The sequence below is a fragment of the Dasypus novemcinctus genome, chromosome 26 (assembly GCF_030445035.2).
Source record: "Dasypus novemcinctus isolate mDasNov1 chromosome 26, mDasNov1.1.hap2, whole genome shotgun sequence".
In the NCBI taxonomy this organism is placed as follows: domain Eukaryota; kingdom Metazoa; phylum Chordata; class Mammalia; order Cingulata; family Dasypodidae; genus Dasypus; species Dasypus novemcinctus.
Genome location: NC_080698.1, coordinates 54,305,765 through 54,325,111, shown reverse-complemented (window position 1 = coordinate 54,325,111; position 19,347 = coordinate 54,305,765). Strand labels below are relative to the sequence as shown.

Sequence of the window (19,347 nt, the reverse complement as noted above, 5' to 3'; positions counted from 1 at the left end):
GGGTCAGACACAGCCCTTGCTCCCCTGGAGCTCACCATCTGGTGGTGGAGACAAACACAAAACCCAGAGAACCCCTACACCAAGGCACTGGCTCGGCATCTCGGCCCCATCGAGGCGCTCCTGGATGGCAGTTCCAGCGCCTGCGGGAAGCAGTCCTGTTCTCACAGGGATCCTCCTGCTGGCAGTCGGAATCCCCGGACCAACACGAAGAGGGGCATGCTCTCTTAAGCATTTGGGGACTGGGTCATTGCCTTTTCTACTCATTACGTCCTCTCCAGCCTACCTCGACACGGCACAGGACCCATCTCCTCTAATCCAATGTAAGTGCCAGAGTTTGTTGACAGCTGCTAGAAACTAAATTATAAACACCACTGAAATCGTCTATCGGTTGTGATATGTCCCTTCATCTTAAGTCTTTTATCAGCAACCTCAAACTAAAAGCCAGTCCAATTTCTCCAGGGAAAGCTAGCGCCCAGTTATGGCAAGGAATGAGCAAACTTGTCACCCAAAGAGCTGTGTCTGGCCAACAGGGAAACTTCTGGACTTCTCAGAAAAAGTAAGAATCAGAGTGTTTTAAAGGATTTATTTGATTTCTCCACATGATCACAGCTATGGTTTTACATCGATAGAGTCTGTTACTACTCACAAACAGAATGCATATTAAAACAAAGCACTCCTTTCCTCCCCAAAGGTGCACAGTTGGGTGCCGGGCTTCTCGCGAGCAAGGTATCTCTTGAAGGCTTTGAACAGTCTGCATTCAAGACCTGAGTCTAATAGTTTGAAACAACTCGAAGGCGAATGACAGTTCCCGGGAGACAGATACTGTATGCAAACTCAACGTGGCCACAGAGGGCATAGTTACACTCATGTGCAGGCTATGTACAAGCTGATAAAAGGATCTATTCCTCTTGTTTTCACTACCCCTACACTGCTCAATTTTTATAACCTGTTTCCTTGTTGTTATTTAAAATACTTACAAAATTACTTGTTTTTCAGGCAGGAAGGGGATGATATTTTACAACAAAAACTGTAAAATGCATGCTTACCTGCAGAGGCACAGCTTGCTATGGAACGCTGAGTCAACACCTAGAGTCATTGCTTAAATAACCGCTGTCTTTTCAGCTCAGTTGAAAGAAAAACAAGAGGCTACTGCTACATGCAGTGCATGATGGAAAAATCACTCTACGCTGGATGACTGAAGACATTTTTGAGAAAGATGTGTACATCACATTAGAATGAGCTTTATTTTTACATTGTTGTACAATTCATCCATAAACTTAAAAAAAAAATTACAAACACATGATTTACTTGTTGTCCCAGAAAAGATTTTTTTGGTGGTGATATCAGCTGCTTCCTTGAAGGGTCTCCTGCTCCAGCCAGAAACTATTTAATTGAAATAATGTGCGTGACTCAAGAAAAATGGTTCAAGTGTGTCCTGAGGGTAAGAAAGGATGGTTCAAACATCCCAGTGCTCTCAGCTGCCTTCTCTCTGACTTCCTCTCCTGGGGAGGATGGAACAAGACTCCAAAGCTATGACTGGCTGGCCTCTATCGAGTACAGCCCCATGAAGGCAACATGGGGAAACCAGTTTATTAAAACCTTTTGATTTCCAATTAAGATTTGGACAGCCTGACTCCAAACTCCTCTATAGGAACCATCCGGAAACACTTCTCATGAAGAGTTTGTCCATAGAACATAAGTGGTGATGCGACCTCATTGACCCCAACCCAATACACTATGAAGTTGAAAACAAGGGGAGATGTTTAATTTGCTGACGTTCTCTTTCATTAGATCCAGCCCTATGACACCCCAAAAACGCGTCAGGACACACAGATGACAGTTTCGGAGGACGAACGTTCTGAGGGGCTCACGGAGCACACAGAACTGCAAAGGAGAGAAGACCCCTCCGCTGGATTTACAGCCTGTTCTGTTGTGTTTGTTGTTAGTGATGCCCCTTCAGGAAGAGCAGTTTTGTACCTAAGGGTCCACCCATGTCTTTTCTGGAACAACCTAAAGTTTACAGTTAGACTCTATCATTGGTACAGAAGGGTGAAGAAAAGCTGACATATTTAATATGTTATCACTTTACTTCAACTATTTGTCAACATTAACACTGATATAATTTTGCAAATATACAATACATAGAGTGTAGCCTCACGCGACTGACGCCGATGACATGCAGGAGGATTCGACTTTTCCCGTTCGGAACAACATCCTTTAAACTGCAGGACAGAGGGTGCCTTGGGGAGCCCTACTTTTAAGAACCAAAGAATTCAGGAGTCAATGAAACTGTGCAGCCTCCCACTAGCCCGGCCTGGATCAAATCAGAAACACGCCTTTTATTCTCTCTTTCTGAGCAGATGCCAAAGAAAGAACCACTGCACTGATGGGAAGACAAGGGCGGGCAGGTGAGAGTCACACTTTTTTTTTTTAAAAGGCTAAACTCTAGATTGCTGTATTTGCTTTCTGTGGAGATTAACAAAGTGCTCAGTTTGCAGATTTGCTGGTATGGTGATCGTGATGAAACGACAACGGGGGGGACGGGGGAGGGAAATCCACACAACCCCAACCACACAGGCAGGGCGAGCCCGAGCCTCACGAGGACGTCCCGCTCGTGCCGCAGTCCCGCCACCGCGCCACGTTGTTGTCTCCTGCAGGCGGGGGCCACCGGGTCAAGCGCAGCTTCGCCCTTTCTGAAATGGCCCTCTGCCCGGGCAGTCCTCAGGTCCTACGGCTTAGGAGCAAAGCACTGGCGGCTGCAGTGGCTCGAGAGGCTGAAACTACAAAGGACGGCTCATGTGTGACCCGGGCGCGGCACCCAGACGCGTGCGGACGGCGTCACCACAACACAGAAGCGACAAGAGCACAGCTGAGTCATGGGATGGCCCTGCGGGCTGCGCCTGGCGAGGCCGGGCGCTCGCGCGGCGGCCGCAGGGATGACACGGGTGTGCTGCTGGTACATGGCTACATGGAATTACAACCACCACCGCTACCCCTCGGGCAACACACGCGCCGCTCAGGCCGCCATCGACCCTCACGGGTGGGCGCGGGGCCCCGCGGGAGCCCTCCCTGGGGACGGGGCATCTGCCTGATCGTGGTTGGGAACGAGATGAGTCAGTTAGGGTGTCGGGAGATGAGGGCTGGTCATCCTCACGCTGGAGATGAATACTTTTGCCATGTATGGTGGCCCTCTCGGAGGACTCTGAATGTGTGCGTTAAATCATGTGCATACAAAAGAAATGTGGATCATGGAAATTCACAGTTATCGGAGCCATTAAAGTGTCAAAGAATCTGGGTAACCAATATCCTAAGACCACCAGTTCTCAACTGGCCGTCCCAAGTTGCTACTGTAGAGTTTACTGCATTGTATCTATTTGCTTACCTGAAATAACAGAGCAGTTACAATACTGATTACCTGTGATAGTATTCTGTTAATAAAATAAGGATTTATACAAAGCAATATTGGACTTTTAACAGTTAAGATGCTATGTTACTTGGCACAGTTAGTAATGATTACATAAAGATTTTAGCCAGTCCTGGACAGACATTTTTTTATTTTAAATATGAAAATATGGATGTATCTGAATCTGTTCCTAACATTTAAGTTTTTGGTCTACTCTCTCTCACACTCGTCTAAGGTACTGTCTTTCTATCAGATAAGTGGAGTTCCTGGTAAAGTCTATTGCTAACTTTGTGGACTGAAACGTTTGCCTTTCACACACAAAGACTACCTATACAGTGTGTATATATATATATATTTATATATTTATATATTTATATCATATAAAGTTTACTTACGTACTTTCATCAACCATATCAGGTCTACTTAAATTTTTGCCCATTGTCAATTAAGAGCAATAATGCAGCAGGTTTTGGGTTTCTTGTTTTGTTTTGCTCTGTGTCTGTTTGTGTGTCTGTCTCTTCTTTTTCCTAGGTGGGGTTTTCGTATGCGGGTGAGGTGCAGGGGCGGGGGGCTGAGGGCTGGGCGGGGCAGTTCAACATCCGGTCCCCAGGCGGACGGCGGCACCCAGGGCCGAGGTGCAGGCAGCCGGAGCCCCACTAAGGTGGACCAGGGGCTGTGCTCCCTGAAGCCCGAGGCCCGGGGGCTGGCGGGGGCTCCACCTGGGTCGGGCCGGGGGGTGGGGCAGGGAAGAAGGGGAGAGCGAGCACCCGGGGCGCGCCCGCGGCCGGCCGCCTCTGGGTGTGCCTGTGTGCTGTGCGCTGATGCCGGGGAGCCCGGGACCCCTGCCCGGGCTGCCTACACGACGGTGCTGATGCCGCTGGGCTTGGCCTTGCTGCTGGGGGGCGGCGGGGCGGGGGGCTGCCCGTGGTGGTGCGCCGCGTGGCCGGCGTGGACGTGGGCCCCGTGGGGCGGGTGGGCCGCGTGGGGCCCGTGGTGGTAGGGGTGGGCGTGCGGCACGTGCTGGGGGGGGTGGAAGTGGTGGTGGTGGTGGTAGGGGGGCGGGGTCTGCTGCAGCAGGCAGTACTGGCCGTGGTGGCCGTGCGCCGGGCCCTCGGTGGGCCCCTGGGGGTGCGGCGGGTGGGGAGGCGGGCCGGGGGCCATGGGGGGGTGGGCCTGGGGCGGGGGCTTCCCTCTCTTGCTACCAAATAAGGAGCCCAGGAGGGAGGATGAGTTGGGCATAGTCTGGTGTGGGCGAGATGGACACTCTCGGGTTGATGTAGCTCTCCGGCGCATGTGAGGACTGCTAATGATGGACCCCTAAAAAGGAAATTCATAGAAATCAAAATTAAAAGACCTTCAAGTGCTCATGTCAGAATGATTTAAAATAAATAAAATGTCAAAGTTCACCCACTGACTGCTAAGTGCTTATCTCTACTCACTGGCCCGGAGGGCAGGGCAGGGTGAGCTGAGATGTCAGCCCCTGCCTCCTCTCAAGCTACGCTGGCAAGGCAGCTGGGAGGGGTGGTGGAGGGCCCTGGAGAAGCGGCCGTCCAGTGACAAAAGTGGGGGGGGGGTCCTCCTTTTGGCTCAACAGCAGCAGCTCCTGCTCCGATTCCAACAAGCATTTGGAGCTGGGAGCCTTCCCGAGGTTTCCCACCAGAATGATTTGTTGGGGGGGGAGCTCATGGTGAGTGAGGCGGGAGGCGCAGATGTGGGGGGAAAAGGCGTCCCTTCCTGCTAACGCTGCATCCTCTGAGCGCCTTCGCTCAGCCTCTGCTGGCCCCGAGGCTTCTGGAAGGATGCAACAGGGACAATGGGGTTCAGGAGACCTATTTTTTTTGGGGGGGGGACACTGCCTGGGCATTTCACTGTAGCTACCTATTGCAAACTAAATAAGGAAAAAGAAGGAAACAGAAAAAAATATCTGCAAGCTGCGGTTAGGATGTGAAGGGGACTGGAGAGATGGCTGAGGATGAATGACACCTGACGCCCACAGGGGTCTCTCTGCAGGCGTGCTCCTCCCACGCGCTAGCTGGGCAATTCCATGGCGTCATGACCGCAGACACAGCGCTCGCGCTCCAGGAGGGAGCGAAGGGGGGGCACGCAGCACGGACGTCAAGAGTTTGGCAAAAAAAAAAAAAAAATCCAACGGCAAGAGCAGCGGGCGGGTGGGGGTGCCGCCGTGGCCAGTGCCCACCCACCCAAGAAGCAGGGCAGGCCCGGGGAGGGGACCCCAGAGGGGAGTGCCGGGAAGCCGGGGGTGGTTAACCATGCTCAGAGGCCACGGGGCACAGGGGTTAAGTGGAAACGAAAACACAAAGCCCAGAACCACCCCGTACCCGTCCATCCGGGACAAGCGGGTGAGAGGCACGGGTGTTTCTAGGCACAGGGGAGAAGCCGGCATGCACGGGGTCTGTGGCAGGCAGGGGTGGGGTGGGGGGTCTGTCTGTGCAGTAGGGGAAGGAAAAGCAAAGACAAAAACAAAAATAAAACCGAACCAGAAAAAAACAAAACACGACAAACAGAAGACAACGGATATAAACCCAAGGATGGGGGAAAGCAACACACGCCAGCCAGCCGGGCGGAGGGCTTCCTACTTACTTCCACATTGCTCTCTAGCGATCCCGCACTGCTGCGACGCCCGCGCTTCCCTGCCCAGAACATGCAATACCAGAGGTTAGACGCTGGACACGAGACCGGGGGCCGCTGCCTCCAGGGAGGCCACAGCGGGGACATGACCAGGCGGCCGGCTCGGGGGCCAGGCCTGCCTGCCCATGGGTGCCCGGTGGGGGGTCTCAGAGGGGGAGGCTCAGTGGGGAGGCCACAGCAGTGCAGAAACAAGTTAAAAGAGAAACAAAAAACAAAAGACACACCAACAGATTAAAAAAAAAAAAAGGTTAAACTAGCTCCAACTTTCTACCCCTTTTCACGGACGTGGCAGCCCGTGGGCTGAAGCACGTACGTGGCTCGGGCCTGCCGCCGCCTGGGTGCCAGGCTGCCTGCTGCCAGGGAGGGAGGTAGAGGCAGCTAATTCAACAAGTGAAAACAAAAAGCGACCCTGCCACAGCCCTTCCAGTGGATTTCATACACACACACACACAAACACACACACACGTTTCTTTGGTTTTCCTCTTTGGCCGGGGAGGGGTGTGCCCCGGTGTGCAGTGCTTCTGGGCCCAGTGTGTAGTTTGTGCAGTGCCCCCGCAGGGGGGCTGCTCCCCTGTGGCACCACTGCCCACGGAGCCACTGAGCGCCTCCCGGGCCGCAAGGGCTCGTCGCCAACACCTTCGTGTCCCTGACGCAGGACGCACGGCCAGCGCTCGATATGCGCCGCCTGGCAGAGCGGCTGGGTCCTCGTCTCGGTCCTGGGTGCCCAGGGGCCGCGCTGGAGGACATCTGCCTGCACTTTTGCAGGATGGCGAGCCCAGCCCACGAGACGGGTCTGCCTCGGGGCTCCGGCCAGCCGCCCAGGAGGGGGGACGGGCAAGGCGGGCAGGGACACAGCCCTCCCAACACGCCTCTGCGCTCCCACCTACACGGCGTCAACCACGAGCTGCGTGCCACGTCACACACCTTCATCTTCCCGTTTGAGCCCCAGGGCAGGGCTGGAAAACAGGCGTCACCGGGCCCCCATCACAGAGGAGAGACCAAGGCTTCAAGAGGACTCACCAACACAGCGCCCTCAACCCGCAAGGCTGCCTGCTCGCCTCGCAGGCTGGAAGCCTCGGCCACACCGCCTGCGGCCCGGCCTCCTGGAAGGAGGAGCTGACCGCTACAGGCCTCTCAGCCATCCAGCTGCCCAGCTTCTGGGGTTACAATTGCTGTCCTCCAAAGACAGAGCAGGACAACCAGCCAGGCACCAGGTGGGGACCGGGCTCGGTGCCGGCAGCAGCAACGTGCGTCGCGGGCAGACGTCTGACCCTACGTCTGCAGACCTCGGGCAAGCACGCGAGGGACTTCACGGACCGTCCTCAGGACAGGGCCAGCCAGGGCACGAGGAGCAGGGTCGTCTCCCACCAGGTGCCCAGGGCCGGGGAGAACCCAGCAGGACGTGGCCCTAGTTCCTGGCCGAGGAAGACGAGGCCCCGCCGCCCCATCTTCCAGCTGGCGTGAGAGCAAGGGCCGCCCTCTCTTCTTCCGTCTTCTGGTCTGACACGGCAGCCCGGGACCCCGCGCAGAGTGAAAGCCCAGCAGACGGCCCTGTGGCTGGCGACGTGGACCCGGCTCCCTGGTGCCATGGGGCACTCCGCAGATCTTCACCTCACTTTGCACATCTGTGAAATGGGCTCCGGGGTGGCCATGAGCGGCACATGCTCAGGAGGCCGTGCCGTGACGTGGGAACGTCTGAGGGCCTTTGGGGTTTTCCAGTCGGCTCTCGGGCCCCGTCTAAGACCCAGGAGACTCCTCTGACCGACCGAGAACCCGGGGCGGAGGGGGACTGCCACGCGCCGGCCGCCTGCTCCTCCAGGGCCAGGTCTGGGGCTTCCGTGGGCCCTGTCCTGGGACTTTCTCCCAGGGCTTTCTTCCTTCGACCCCTCTTGCCCATGGGGGCCAAGACGTAGGTGTCCGAATGACGCAGTTTCTGAAAGTTCATCTTTCACCGTCTCAGCCTAGGACGGGACGTGGGGGTGTCCCTATAGGGATTCCCTCTGCGCTCAGGCCCCAGAGCCCCACGTCCTCACGGGCGCACCCACCAACACGCCTGCCCACGACACACGCCCGCCTGGACACACGACACGCAATCTGCGGTGTGAGCTCAAACCCAACCACCAGTGCAGGCCAGACACGCCAGAACGGTGGCTGCTCCCCCGAACACACGCGGGCCCGCGGTCAGCACGCCCTGACTTCATTCTCTTTCCGAGTGTCCTCTCCCTCTCTGTCCTGCCTGGAGCCGCCAGGAAAGGCTCCCAGCCTTCCTTGCCTGCCTGCCTCTAGGCCCAGGGCTCTTGCTTGGAGGCACTCGGCAGTGCTGGGGTCCAGCAGGGCGTGTGCGGTACCAGCCCGCCTGAGGGAAGTTAACGTCCCACACAAGGGGCCCAAAGTGCTCCCAGGCAGCCACTCCCTTTCTCCTGCAACGCGTGGAGCAAAGCACCCTCACCATCCCCACTTGATGGCCGGGGCGTTGAGGCGCAGAGGAGTCCCGTGGCCAGGGCGCGATGGTGACTCTGGGGGACAAACTCGTCCAGTCTGACTCTGAAATAGACATAGGCACATGGCCCAAGCCAGACCCAGCTCAGGACAGCGACACGGCCAGAGAGGGGGCGCACAGCCGCAGCTCTCCCCACAAGCCCCGGTGCTCAGGACTCTGGCGAGGGTCTGCCCCTTCCAGCCCTGTCTGAGGAGGCGCCTGTAGCCCTCTCACAGGCAGAGCACCCACCGTGGGGTCGCAAAAGCAGCCCCTCCCCAGGCAGGGCTGCCTGGCTGCAGAGCAGCCGGCTCTCACCCTATGCTGCCAGGGGCCCCAGCGGACAATGACGTGGTGCAGGCAGCTCCCTGGGGCCCCTGCGTGTCCTCTCCTCGGACCGCTGGGGCTGGGGGCCGGCTAAGGCTTCTGGCCGGTGCCCACCCGGGGCCGACAGATCTGGGGGCTGGAGCGGAGGCCTGTTCACTCCCACTTCTGTAGCCCATGCCGGGTCCTTGGCCTCAGATGCCAAAACGAAGGCTGCGGGGCTCGGGTGCTACTGAATTTAGCAGGGGTGGCCCTGGCCTAAGGAAACGGGTGCCTGGACGCAGCAGGCCAGGCCTCACGGCTCTCGGTGGGGGGCTGGGATGGGGCCTGTGTCCTGGGGGCTCTCCCGAAATGCCGGGGGGCTCTCAGGGGTGCGTGCCGACGGGCCTCCTCCTGGGCCCCCCAAGCGCATCCCTGGTGCGCCGCCTCCTGGACAGATGTGCGGACCCCAGGCTGGGGACAGCTGCTCCCAGGGTCCCCTGCTCCAGGGCGGAGGCGTACCAGTTGCTGAGAACTTGCTTTCCTGAAGGAGCGCCGCCCACTGCGGCCGTGCCTCTTGACAGCGCCTCTTGCTGGAGTTGGGGTCTTGCGGGGTCCAGGCGCTTGGGGCTCCTTCCCCAGGCTGGAGCACAGAACCTTCCATCTGCAGCTGCCGCGCCCGGCGCCGTCCTGGGGGACCGCCCGACAGGTGCCTCCCTCCTCCGGAGGCCACGGCGGCTCTCTCCAGCCTGGGTCTGTGGCTGCCCTCACCCAGCAGAGGCTCTCTGGGATCCGTTCCCGGGGCTCCCTCTTCCACTGCAGCTTAGAGGCCAGAGAGGATGTGATCTCTGGTGCCTGCTCAGTGCAGAATCCCCCAGAACGACGATGTCATGACTGCCGACGCAGAGCAGCCGGCCTGCGGAGCGCCACCCTGCAGCTGGACGGGGGTCGGCGGGGCCTCGGCTCCGGCCGTCAGTGGACGGAGGGTCCTGGGAGGGCGGTGGCCGTGCACAGAGCGCCACCAGCTGGACGGGGGCCGGCGGGGTCTCGGCTCCGACCGTCAGTGGACAGTGGGTCCTGGGAGGGAGGTAGCCGTGCACAGAGCGCCACCCCGCAGCTGGACAGGGGCTGGCGGGGCCTCGGCTCTGGCCGTCAGTGGACGGTGGGTCCCGGAAGGGAGGTGGCCGTGCACAGAGCGCCACCCCGCAGCTGGACGGGTGCCGGCGGGGCCTCGGCTCCTGCCGTCAGTGGACGGTGGGTCCCGGGAGGGAGGTGGCCATGTGCAGAGCGCCACCCCGCAGCTGGATGGGGGCCGGCGGGGCCTCGGCTCCAGCCGTCAGTGGACGGTGGGCCCCGGGAGGGAGGTGGCCGTGCGCAGGCGCTGGACCGCGGGAGCCGGAGCGGGTGCGGCTGGATGTGAGGAGCGGGCGGGCGGCTCCGGGGCCTCATCCCAGGGGAGCCTCTGCCGCCCGTGAGGCCTCTGAGGACGGAGGGGCTGCGACCTGGCCACGCCTCACAAACGCACAGCAAGGCCAGACCCTGCCCAGCAGAGCGGGCTCAGCGGGGCCACTGGGGAAAGCCAGAGGCTCTCAGCCGCGGGCCAGTCTGGACACCTGGCAATTTCTGGAGGTGTTGTTTTCACTGCGGGGCGGGGTGCCCCGGCATCTGGCGGGGAGAGGCCTGGGGTGCTGCTAAACACCCACAAGGCCTGAGTCGGCCCCACGACCAAGAGCGACCCGGCCCAAAAAGTCAGCGAGCCGGGGCTGAGGAGGCCTGGGTTCGACCTGCGTGCTGGCGATGGATTTCTGACTTTTAATAACGCAAAAAAGAAACAACAGTAAAACGAGCAAAGGAAAAGTCCAACTCAAAAAAAAAAAAAAATAAAGAAGGAAGGAAGAAAGAAAAATTCTGGGAAATGAGTAAGCCAAGGTGAGAATGCTGCCGGCGGGGCAGAGGCGGGGGCGGGCGGGGGTCGTAAGCAGGCTGAGGGTGGGCAAGGCTTGGGGAGGGCGGGGGCGCCTCAGCCGAGAGGGTCTTCAACAGGCAGGGGTAGCCAGGCGTCGGGGCCGTGGGGGGCTTGCACGGCCGCTGCGTGCGCCTCCACCCGGAGAGGCCGACTGCCCGTGTGCGTTCTCATGGGCGCCCCGCAGCTCCAGTCCCTACGCCGCCCCCTCCCCACTGCCTGACAGCGCGGCCGGGAGAGCGGGCCGGGGAAGGCCCGGAGGCAGCTGTGACACGGGCCGCCCTTCCCAGCCCCCACGGAGGAGCGGGAGAGGCTGGATGCACCCTGCTCCCCAAAGCCAGAGAACCCGGGAAGCCCGAGGGCACTGCTTGCTTGGGGCAGCTGGCAGCAGATCAAACACACACACAAACAAGAAACAACAGCGCATCACAGTTCCAGCCAGGACCCTCCCCTCCCGGCCCTGGGCCCCAGGCACTGACGGCAACGGCCTTTGGAGCAGACGGAGGCGTGGGTTTCCCAGGAAAGGGGGTGCCTGCAGGGAAAGCAAGGCCAGGAGAGGCAGGAGAGGGGGGCCCTCCAGACTCGACTCAGGGAGGGGGCCTCCACCCACTCAGAAGCACGAAACACGGGGAACGCGGCAGCATGACGTGCGCAGGGCACGGCCGCCCCCGGGGCCTGGCTCTCGCCGTGTTAGCAGCAATTCTCAGAAGGTGAACAAACACGCGAAGGGACAGAAATGCTTGGCAGGAGGAAAAGGACAGGGGTATCGTCCCAGGCCGTGCGGGCCCGCTGGCCTCGGGCTGCCCTGCGCCTCGGTGCGGCTTCCCTCGGCCCTCTGCAGACGCCCTTTCTGTGCGGTCAGGTGCCGCCCTGGCGTGGGGAAGGTGGCGGGGGACCCTGCGGTGCCCCCCCCAGGCCCCGCCGCCTCCGCGGAAGGCCCTTCCTGGCGCACTGCGCGCCCCGACAGCGACCCGCCCACGCGGGCTGAGCACGGCGGCTCTGGGCCCGGCCCTTACCGGCTTCCGAGAGGTCGCGGAGGGAGCTGCTGAGGGCGCTGCGCTTGAGGCCCTCGCCGCCGGCGTAGCTGTCGTCCAGGCAGGCGCGGCTCAGCGTCCCGTTGCCCGATTCCTTCTTGAGGCTGGAGCACTGCGACATGCTGGGCCGGACCACCCCCTTCTGCTTCTCGAGCTCCGCTGGAAGAGGGAGCGCAGTGAGGGGCCTGGCCGTGCCGGGTGGCCGCCTTGGCCTACTGGGGGCGGCTGGCAGGTGCCCGGAGGGCGCGGCCTTCTGAGCCACGCAGGCAGGACAGCCGCCTTCCAAGGCTCCCTCGCGTCTGGGACATGACCCAGGGCGCACCAGGCTGTCCTGGGGAGGAGCAGCCGGGGGGTCACCGTGTGCTCAGAGAGGGCACAGGGAGCCAGGGACCCAGGACACAGGCGCGCCCCGACGCGGCGACGAGCCAACGATGGTGCCGAGCTTCAGAGAGCTCAGCCACACGGCTGGGGAAGCGCTGGTCACAGGGGTGGCTGGGGCACTGGGGGTCTCTCCCCTGGGCAGACGTGGACTAGTGGGTCGCGCCCGGGGCTGCGAAGCGCTGGCTCTCCCCAGCCACGGGAGGTCCGGGCCTCTGCCGGCCGCTGCCTCCTTGCCCCCGCGGCCCCGTGCCGCGTGGCCCGGGGAGAGCCGGGGACGTGCGGGCCCCCCCGCAGGCAGCCCTGGGGGCCGTGCCCGGGTTACCGGCTGCCCCCCACGAGAGGCCCGGCACTCACACTCTATCCTGTGCTTCTCCATCTCCTGCACTTCCGCGACGGACTCCCGCAGGTCGTCCGTGAACTTCTTGCGGTCCTGAGGGTTGGGGGCGTTGAAGTTGATCAGCACCTTGATGTCCGCGCCAGGCACGGCGGACGTGAGCCGGATGCCGTTGGGATAGTCTGCAGAGAAGGGAGGAGAGGAGCCCCTGGAGCAGCCGACCCCCTTTCCAGCCACGACACCGAGGGCACCCTCGCCGCAGGAGCCGCGGGAGACGGGCTCGGGGTCCAAGCGCCCGGCAGGCCCGTCCGACCAAGGTGGCGGCAGGCGGAGGGCGCACGAGCCCGGCGCCGTCTCCCCCGCTGCGGCCCATTGGTCCCACGCGTTAAGTCAGGGCAGACGTGGCCAACCTGGAGGTCCCGGAGTCCCTGACCCTGGGATCTCAGGGCCCTGGTCACTCTGCCTGTCACACGGCAGGGTGCCGAGTCCAGCGGGTGGGCTGCTCGGAGGGGGATGTGGGGGTGGAGAGCCTTGCCCAGTCACCCCGGGTAATTCCGAGACCAGACTGAGCTCTGTTCTCCCCCAGGTGGCCTCCAGCCCCTCGGCTCCCGTGATGTGCTGGGGCACCTCGCACCCAGGGCACGCTGGGCTGGACCCGGCGGCGTTCTGCCCCGACACCCCGGGCTCTCGTCTCCAGCCGGCGCCCTCTCCACCGGGACGCGTGAAGGTTCTTGCCCGATCCTGCCTCTGCGTGGGCCTATGTCAAGGATGGGAACCCCGCAGCCGACAGGCCCAAGCGGGTGCCCCGAGCGAGGGTACGGCCAGAGGGGCTGTGAGCGAGCACCTGCAGGCGCTGGGGAGGGGGCGCGGCTTGTGGCTGCTGCCTCGTGGTAACAGGCCCAGCGATGCCAAATGTAGCAGTTCCACATTATTGATGAATTCCGAAAAGAAATCCTGGATTTTGTTTGTAAACTGGTCTTTCCCTCTGGGTGATTTAGAGCGTACTGGATTCAGGGGTTTCACTTTTAATTGATTAAATAATGATTAAGGCTTTGTTTGATTGGGCCGTGTCAGTAGGATGTTGCGTTGTTGCCCACCAAGGTGGACCTCGGTGGGCAGGGACTCAGAGAAACCCCACTGCAGAGAAGGATGTTCTGAGCTGGAGCCCGGGAAGTGAACACACGGAGGAGCAGAGCAGCTGAGTCTGGAGAGGAGCAAGCCCCCAGAAGAGAGGAGCCCAGGAAGCCTGAACCCTGGCAGACGTCAGCAGCCGTCTGGCTCCAACACGTGGCAACAAACTTTGGTGAGAGAATTAACTTATGCTTTATGGCCTGGTATCTGTAAGCTCCTACCCCAAATAAATACCCTTTATAAAATTCAACAGATTTCTAGTATTTTACATCAAGCCTCCTTTTGACTAATACAACAAATCTTCTGATTTTTCAAAATAAACCAAAACAAATCAGTAGGTGAAACCTACTGATTTAAATGTTATGTTAACTAAAATTTTTTTAAAAAGTCAGCCAAATAAAGCATAACCCAGCTGGAACTGATGTGTGGCTGCCAGGTTGGGACCCCTGGCATGACGGCATTTGCTATAGAAATGTCAGGGCTTGCTCCTGCCAGCCTCTAGCAGCCAGGATCTGGGGCTGAGCCCTGGGCAACTAGCGATGACCCAGGCGTGGCCTGTGCCCCGAGGGCACCACGGCTGCCCCCCAGCCTCCCTCGGGCTGGGCCCCTGGGTGCCAGTGTGGGGGCCACAAGGCCAGGCACACCTTCTGGCCTGCAGCAGGGTGGGGTGGTGGGAGTGGGAGATGGCTGCGGCCCGTGGCGTGGGTGCAAGGAGGGGCACGTGTCTGCTCCGGAGCCCCAGGTCCCTGCCCTGGGCCCTGTGTTTCCTGGATAGCCCATGGCAGGTCCCTCAACATTTCCCACCCGCATGGAACAGCACCCGTGACATGCTGTCCTGAGGATGAGAAGGCGCTCCCTGCCCCCTCCCCCAGGAGCACTACCGCGGCCTGCAGCTCAGGGACCCCTACCAGGAAGGGACAGCGAAGTGGAGAAGAAAAGAGGAGGGAGCGGGCAGTGACTAGGGGGAAGTCGGTGGGGGCAACATGGACGCGAACCACCTCCCCCACCCCCAACTCAGAGCCGAGGGGGGCCAGCACCAAGGCAGGCCTCCCAATAGCATGCAGGTGCTCAGCAGGTGCTCACGGGGTGCCAGAAAGTACCCTCCACGCCTTCCATGGGTGGACTCGTTTACTGTTCCAGGCACCCCAGGAGGAAGGTACTGCCATCCCCCACCCTGTAGACAAGGGGGACTGAGGCTCAGAGGGGAACCAACAAGCCCTGCAGCTGCTAAGTGTGGACCTGGGGACTTGAACCCAGGACTCGGCTCTTAACCCATAAAGACCCTCAGGTATTACCTTCACCTTGAGGGGGCGGTTTGCATACCACTGGTGCCTTTGTCTTCCTTTCAATGTTTTATTTAAATAAGCTCACTTCTGCCATAAAAACATCTCACAGCTTATGACAGAAACAAGACTCAGCGGAGTGAGACCGCGTTACTGAACCCTTCCTGGTCCTTTCAGGGGGCTCCCGGGGCCACCGGGAGGAGCCCATCAGGGACGCCCCCCCGGGACCCCTCCTCGAGGCGCGCAGGGAGAGGTGCTTCCAGTGACGCGGCTACAGCCGGCGGACGCCAGGTCCCCCCAAAGCGCCTGGCCCGGGGGCCGCGTGGGGAGGCGGGTGGCCCTGAGCGCACACTCACGCTGGTTCTCGAAGAGCAGGACCTGCATGCCGTGAAGGGAGAAGGACTGGCGGAAGCTGTACGTCACCGAGTTCTTCTTCTTCTGGAAGATCTTGGTGACCTGCGGACGGCCAGAGACGGCGGCCTGAGCCACGCTGCGTGCAGCGGCCTGGAGCGGCCTCGCCGCGGCACTGGGGGCTCGGGAAACTCTCGTGAGACGCGGTGGGGATCCGCTCTCCTGGGTGGGGGACCCTCTTGCCGGCTCCGCGGTCGGGAGGCCGCTGGGGTGGGAGGGAGGTGTGACTCGGACACTGGTCTGCGTTCCTGTGATTCCCAGCGCCGTCCTGGCTGGCAGCGGAGCCTCGCGGCCTGGGCATCTGGCACCCTAGGCGCAGGAAGGACTCATTGGGGCAGCCTCCGGAGGAGGCCAGCGCTTGCCCTCTCAGAAACAACCCGGGGGGGGTGAGCGACAGCTGGTCGGTGCCCAGCGCGAGCTTGGCTCCTGCGCTGGAGAAGGTGATATCCCCGCCCCCCGCCGGGCCACCCTCCCGGCCGCCAAGCCGTCTGCAGGTAAGGGCAGGAACTTTCCATCCCCAGCCCAGCTGGGGGTGGGGGGGCAGCCTGTATTTATCGAGGGCCCAGAATCAAGTGGGGCACCTGCAAAGTAATGTCCAGGATTTCATTTGACCGTGTGACCCTCTGGGAGCTGGATTTTACAGAGGGGGAAACTGAGGCTCAGAGATGCAAAGTGGCTTGCTCAAGGACGGGGTGGGGGGCGGGGGGGCAGCTTCTGCGAGAAGCTGGTGGTGGGAGGGGTCCTGCCCTGCCTTCAGCCCATCAGTCCAGGTGGAACGGATTCTGCTCCCTGCTCCAGCGGGTGGGGCCTGAGCCCTGGGGGGGCCGTAGCCCTGGGTGCTGGCCTGGGCCCCGTGACGGCTCTGGGCAGGACGCGTGGCACAAAGGGACGGGGTCCGGCCTTGGGTAGAACCAGCCTGAGCAGGGGGCCCGCAGCAGGCAAAGCCTCCACAGCCGGGAGAGGGGGTGATAAAGGGAGCCAGGCTGACCCCGAGGGGGCCGCTGGAGATGGCTAGGGCGCGAGCTGCTCCCGTCCTTGTACTGTTTTACACAAGCAACGATCACCAATTTCATTTTGAAATTGGTTGGCTATAGACGTCTGTCCCTTGCAACCCAAAGACTCTGAGCTGAAATCGCCCCATCCTCCCCGCCCTCCCCGTGCCCTTGCCCGTTTGCCCTTGCACAGACATGACCTTTAAGCCTGGGCCGAGTCCCGGCCCCCATCGCGGGTTCCTGGGCCACGACCCCCCGTGAGCAAACCACCTACCACCAGAAGGTCGTTGAAGAGGAAGATCTCGCGCTGGTGCAGCCCGAGCTTCTGGGGTTTGTTTGGGTCTGGGACCTCGAAGAGCCGGCAGTAGCAGACGAGCCTGCGGTGGGGCAGGGAGAGCACCTGCGCGGGGAGAAGAGTCCTGCCGTCAGCTGCGCAGCCGGCCCGCGGGGCCCTGGCGCCCGGCGCTGCCCTCCTCCCCCTGGAGACGCCCTCTCATAAACTGGGCAAAGCAGAACGTACGTTTCTTGGCTCAGAGCAGTTTTCCTCCCTCTGTACTCAGGAGCTACTATGGAAAATGCCTTCTCCCTCTCTCCTGAAGGTCTAAGCAACCTGGGGAGACCCCTGTTCCATTCTGTCGGGCTGGAATGAGACTTCCAGAAATGTCATCCCATGTAACTCTCCAGCCAGAGAGGACCTCATGTTTGCCCAGTTCCTATAATGTGCCGGCTACAGAGATTAGTCCATTCAGTCCCTGCAAAATATTTCATCTAGGGCAAACTCTAGAAGAAGTGCAGAGGTGCTAATCGGCAACTTGTCTTCAATCACATAATCAGGAAGAGGAAAAGCCAGGATTTGGTTTCAGTCTATTTTCCCACTCCAGCAAGCCTCCTCTTAAAATATTCCAAGGATCTGGAAGTCTGAAAGACCCTGTCCAAAATCCTGGGCTGCCAGTTAATGTTTCGTGGGATCTGCCCACTCTGACTCTGCGAACCCCCCCCATGTCCATGCTGCCTGGTGTCACCACGTCCTTTCCACGTGCCTGACCCTGCACTTGGTTTCTGGGAACCATCCTCCTCTCCCCACCTCCAGAGCTGGCCTCTAAGGGCTGCGGAGAGCAAACGATCTGCGAAAATCCCCTCCTGGCTGCCGGGGACAGCTAAAGTGCACTCGGGAGCTGTGGGAGCGGTCACCTCCGGGGCTCCCGGTGGGGCGAGTCCCAACCGAGCACAGCAGGTAGATTGGAGACCCTGGCAAAGGGCGTGGCGTGCTCAGGGAGCAGCGTCGTCTGGAATTGTTGGGGCAAGAGTTGAAGGAGAGAGGATGAGGGCCACGGGCTGGCGGGGGAGGGACGGTCTGGGGGCCTTAAGGGCCTTGGCCTCTCCGTGCGGGGGCTGCCGGAGGAGGCTCAGCTGCGTTCCGCAAAGCGGCCCGGGAGGTGTGCACGTGTGCTCCAGGCGTGAGGGCGAGCCCCTTGGGGTGGCGGGTTTCGGGAGGGAGCTGGCCGTGCGTGCAATGAGCGATGGTGCACGAGTGTGCCCCTCGGGCACCTGGTTCCAGTTTTAAGCCCGGTTCCTGTGAATGGGGTCTCTGAAGATCCTGCTTAGACGAGGCTGAGCAGATCAGGGTGGGCCTGACTCCCCTGCGACTGCAGTCCTCCAGTCCTCGTGAGAGGAGGAACCTGGGCGGGGCGGGGCGGCAGCCGGGAGGCAGAGGGCCAGGGGCGGCGGCAGACCAACGGCAAGCCGCCCCCAGGAAGCTACCACCCTGGAGAAAGCGCAGCCTGCTGACACCTTGATTTTAGACTTTCAGCCTCCTGTACCACGAAAAGGTAAACTGCCGTCGTTTAAGCCAACCAGCCTGCAGTATTTGTCACAGCAGCGCCGGCAAACCGAGACAACGCGCATGCGGCCTGGGCGAGGGAAGCCCGGCGAGTGCAGCCGCGGGAGCGCCACCTGCCACGCGAGGAGCCCAGCGTGTGGGCAGGAGCCGACTGAGGCCGCGGGAGCGCCACCTGCCACGCGAGGAGCCCGGCGTGTGTGCAGGAGCCGGCTGAGGCCGCGGGAGCGCCACCTGCCACGCGAGGAGCCCGGCGTGTGGGCAGGAGCCGGCTGAGGCCGCGGGAGCGCCACCTGCCACGCGAGGAGCCCAGCGTGTGGGCAGGAGCCGGCTGAGGCCGCGGGAGCGCCACCTGCCACGCGAGGAGCCCGGCGTGTGTGCAGGAGCCGGCTGAGGCCGCGGGAGCGCCACCTGCCACGCGAGGAGCCCAGCGTGTGGGCAGGAGCCGGCTGAGGCCGCAGGAGCGCCACCTGCCACGCGAGGAGCCCGGTGTGTGGGCAGGAGCCGGCTGAGGCCGCGGGAGAGCCACCTGCCACGTGAGGAGCCCGGCGTGTGGGCAGGAGCCGGCTGAGGCCGCGGGAGCGCCACCTGCCATGCGAGGAGCCCAGCGTGTGGGCAGGAGCCGGCTGAGGCCGCGGGAGCGCCACCTGCCATGCGAGGAGCCTGCTTCCCACGCAGCGTCTCGGGGCCTGGGGACCAGCCTTCCTCTCTGGGCTCCATCGGGCCCAGACGAGAGGGACGGAGTCGTCAGCCCCTAGGAAGCTTTCTGCCTGCCGGCCTCGCCTCCTGTGGGGCCTGCAGCTATTCGGGCTGGGGTAAATAGGAAAATACTATTTATCGCTCTGGAAATGGAGTCGAGCAGCCAGAACTTTGGATCTGGGAGCCTGGAGATGTGGCAGGTTGACAGAATGGCAAGCCAAGTCTCCCCAGTGGGATGTCAGCCGGACTGCAAAGCAGGGAAATACTCACACAGCCAAGCCCGTGGTGCAGGGATCCAATCTGCGTGGGAAGACGTTAAAGAGACAAAAAGAGAAGTGAAAGGTCCAAAAGGAGCTAACGCGGGGAGGTCGGGTTAAAGGAGCAGGCAGCCCCTCCCAGGCAGCTTTTCCAGCCCATCCAGCCAGGCTCCAGGGAACCTGGCCTAGGGGGA

The 19,347-nt window shown here is 61.2% G+C and overlaps 1 protein-coding gene across 12 annotated transcripts in view; it reads right to left on the bottom strand.

The window, feature by feature from the left end:
* Nucleotides 1-568: 568 nt before the first annotated feature.
* IQSEC1 (IQ motif and Sec7 domain ArfGEF 1) overlaps nt 569-19,347 on the bottom strand; it is a 409,754-nt gene continuing 390,975 nt past the window's right edge. For 6 of the 12 annotated variants that reach the window (XM_058288602.1, XM_071212244.1, XM_058288606.2 and 3 more), the window contains exons 8-14: nt 19,167-19,196; nt 16,635-16,760; nt 15,314-15,413; nt 12,564-12,725; nt 11,811-11,987; nt 6,005-6,054; nt 569-4,720 (exon numbers count right to left, since the gene is read on the bottom strand). In XM_058288602.1, the coding sequence (XP_058144585.1) occupies nt 4,259-4,720; nt 6,005-6,054; nt 11,811-11,987; nt 12,564-12,725; nt 15,314-15,413; nt 16,635-16,760; nt 19,167-19,196 (1,107 nt within the window). In that variant the 3' untranslated portion in view covers nt 569-4,258. The remainder of the gene's footprint in view (nt 4,721-6,004; nt 6,055-11,810; nt 11,988-12,563; nt 12,726-15,313; nt 15,414-16,634; nt 16,761-19,166; nt 19,197-19,347) is intronic. The other 6 variants (XM_058288609.2, XM_004454832.5, XM_058288608.2 and 3 more) reach the window with 2 other exon arrangements.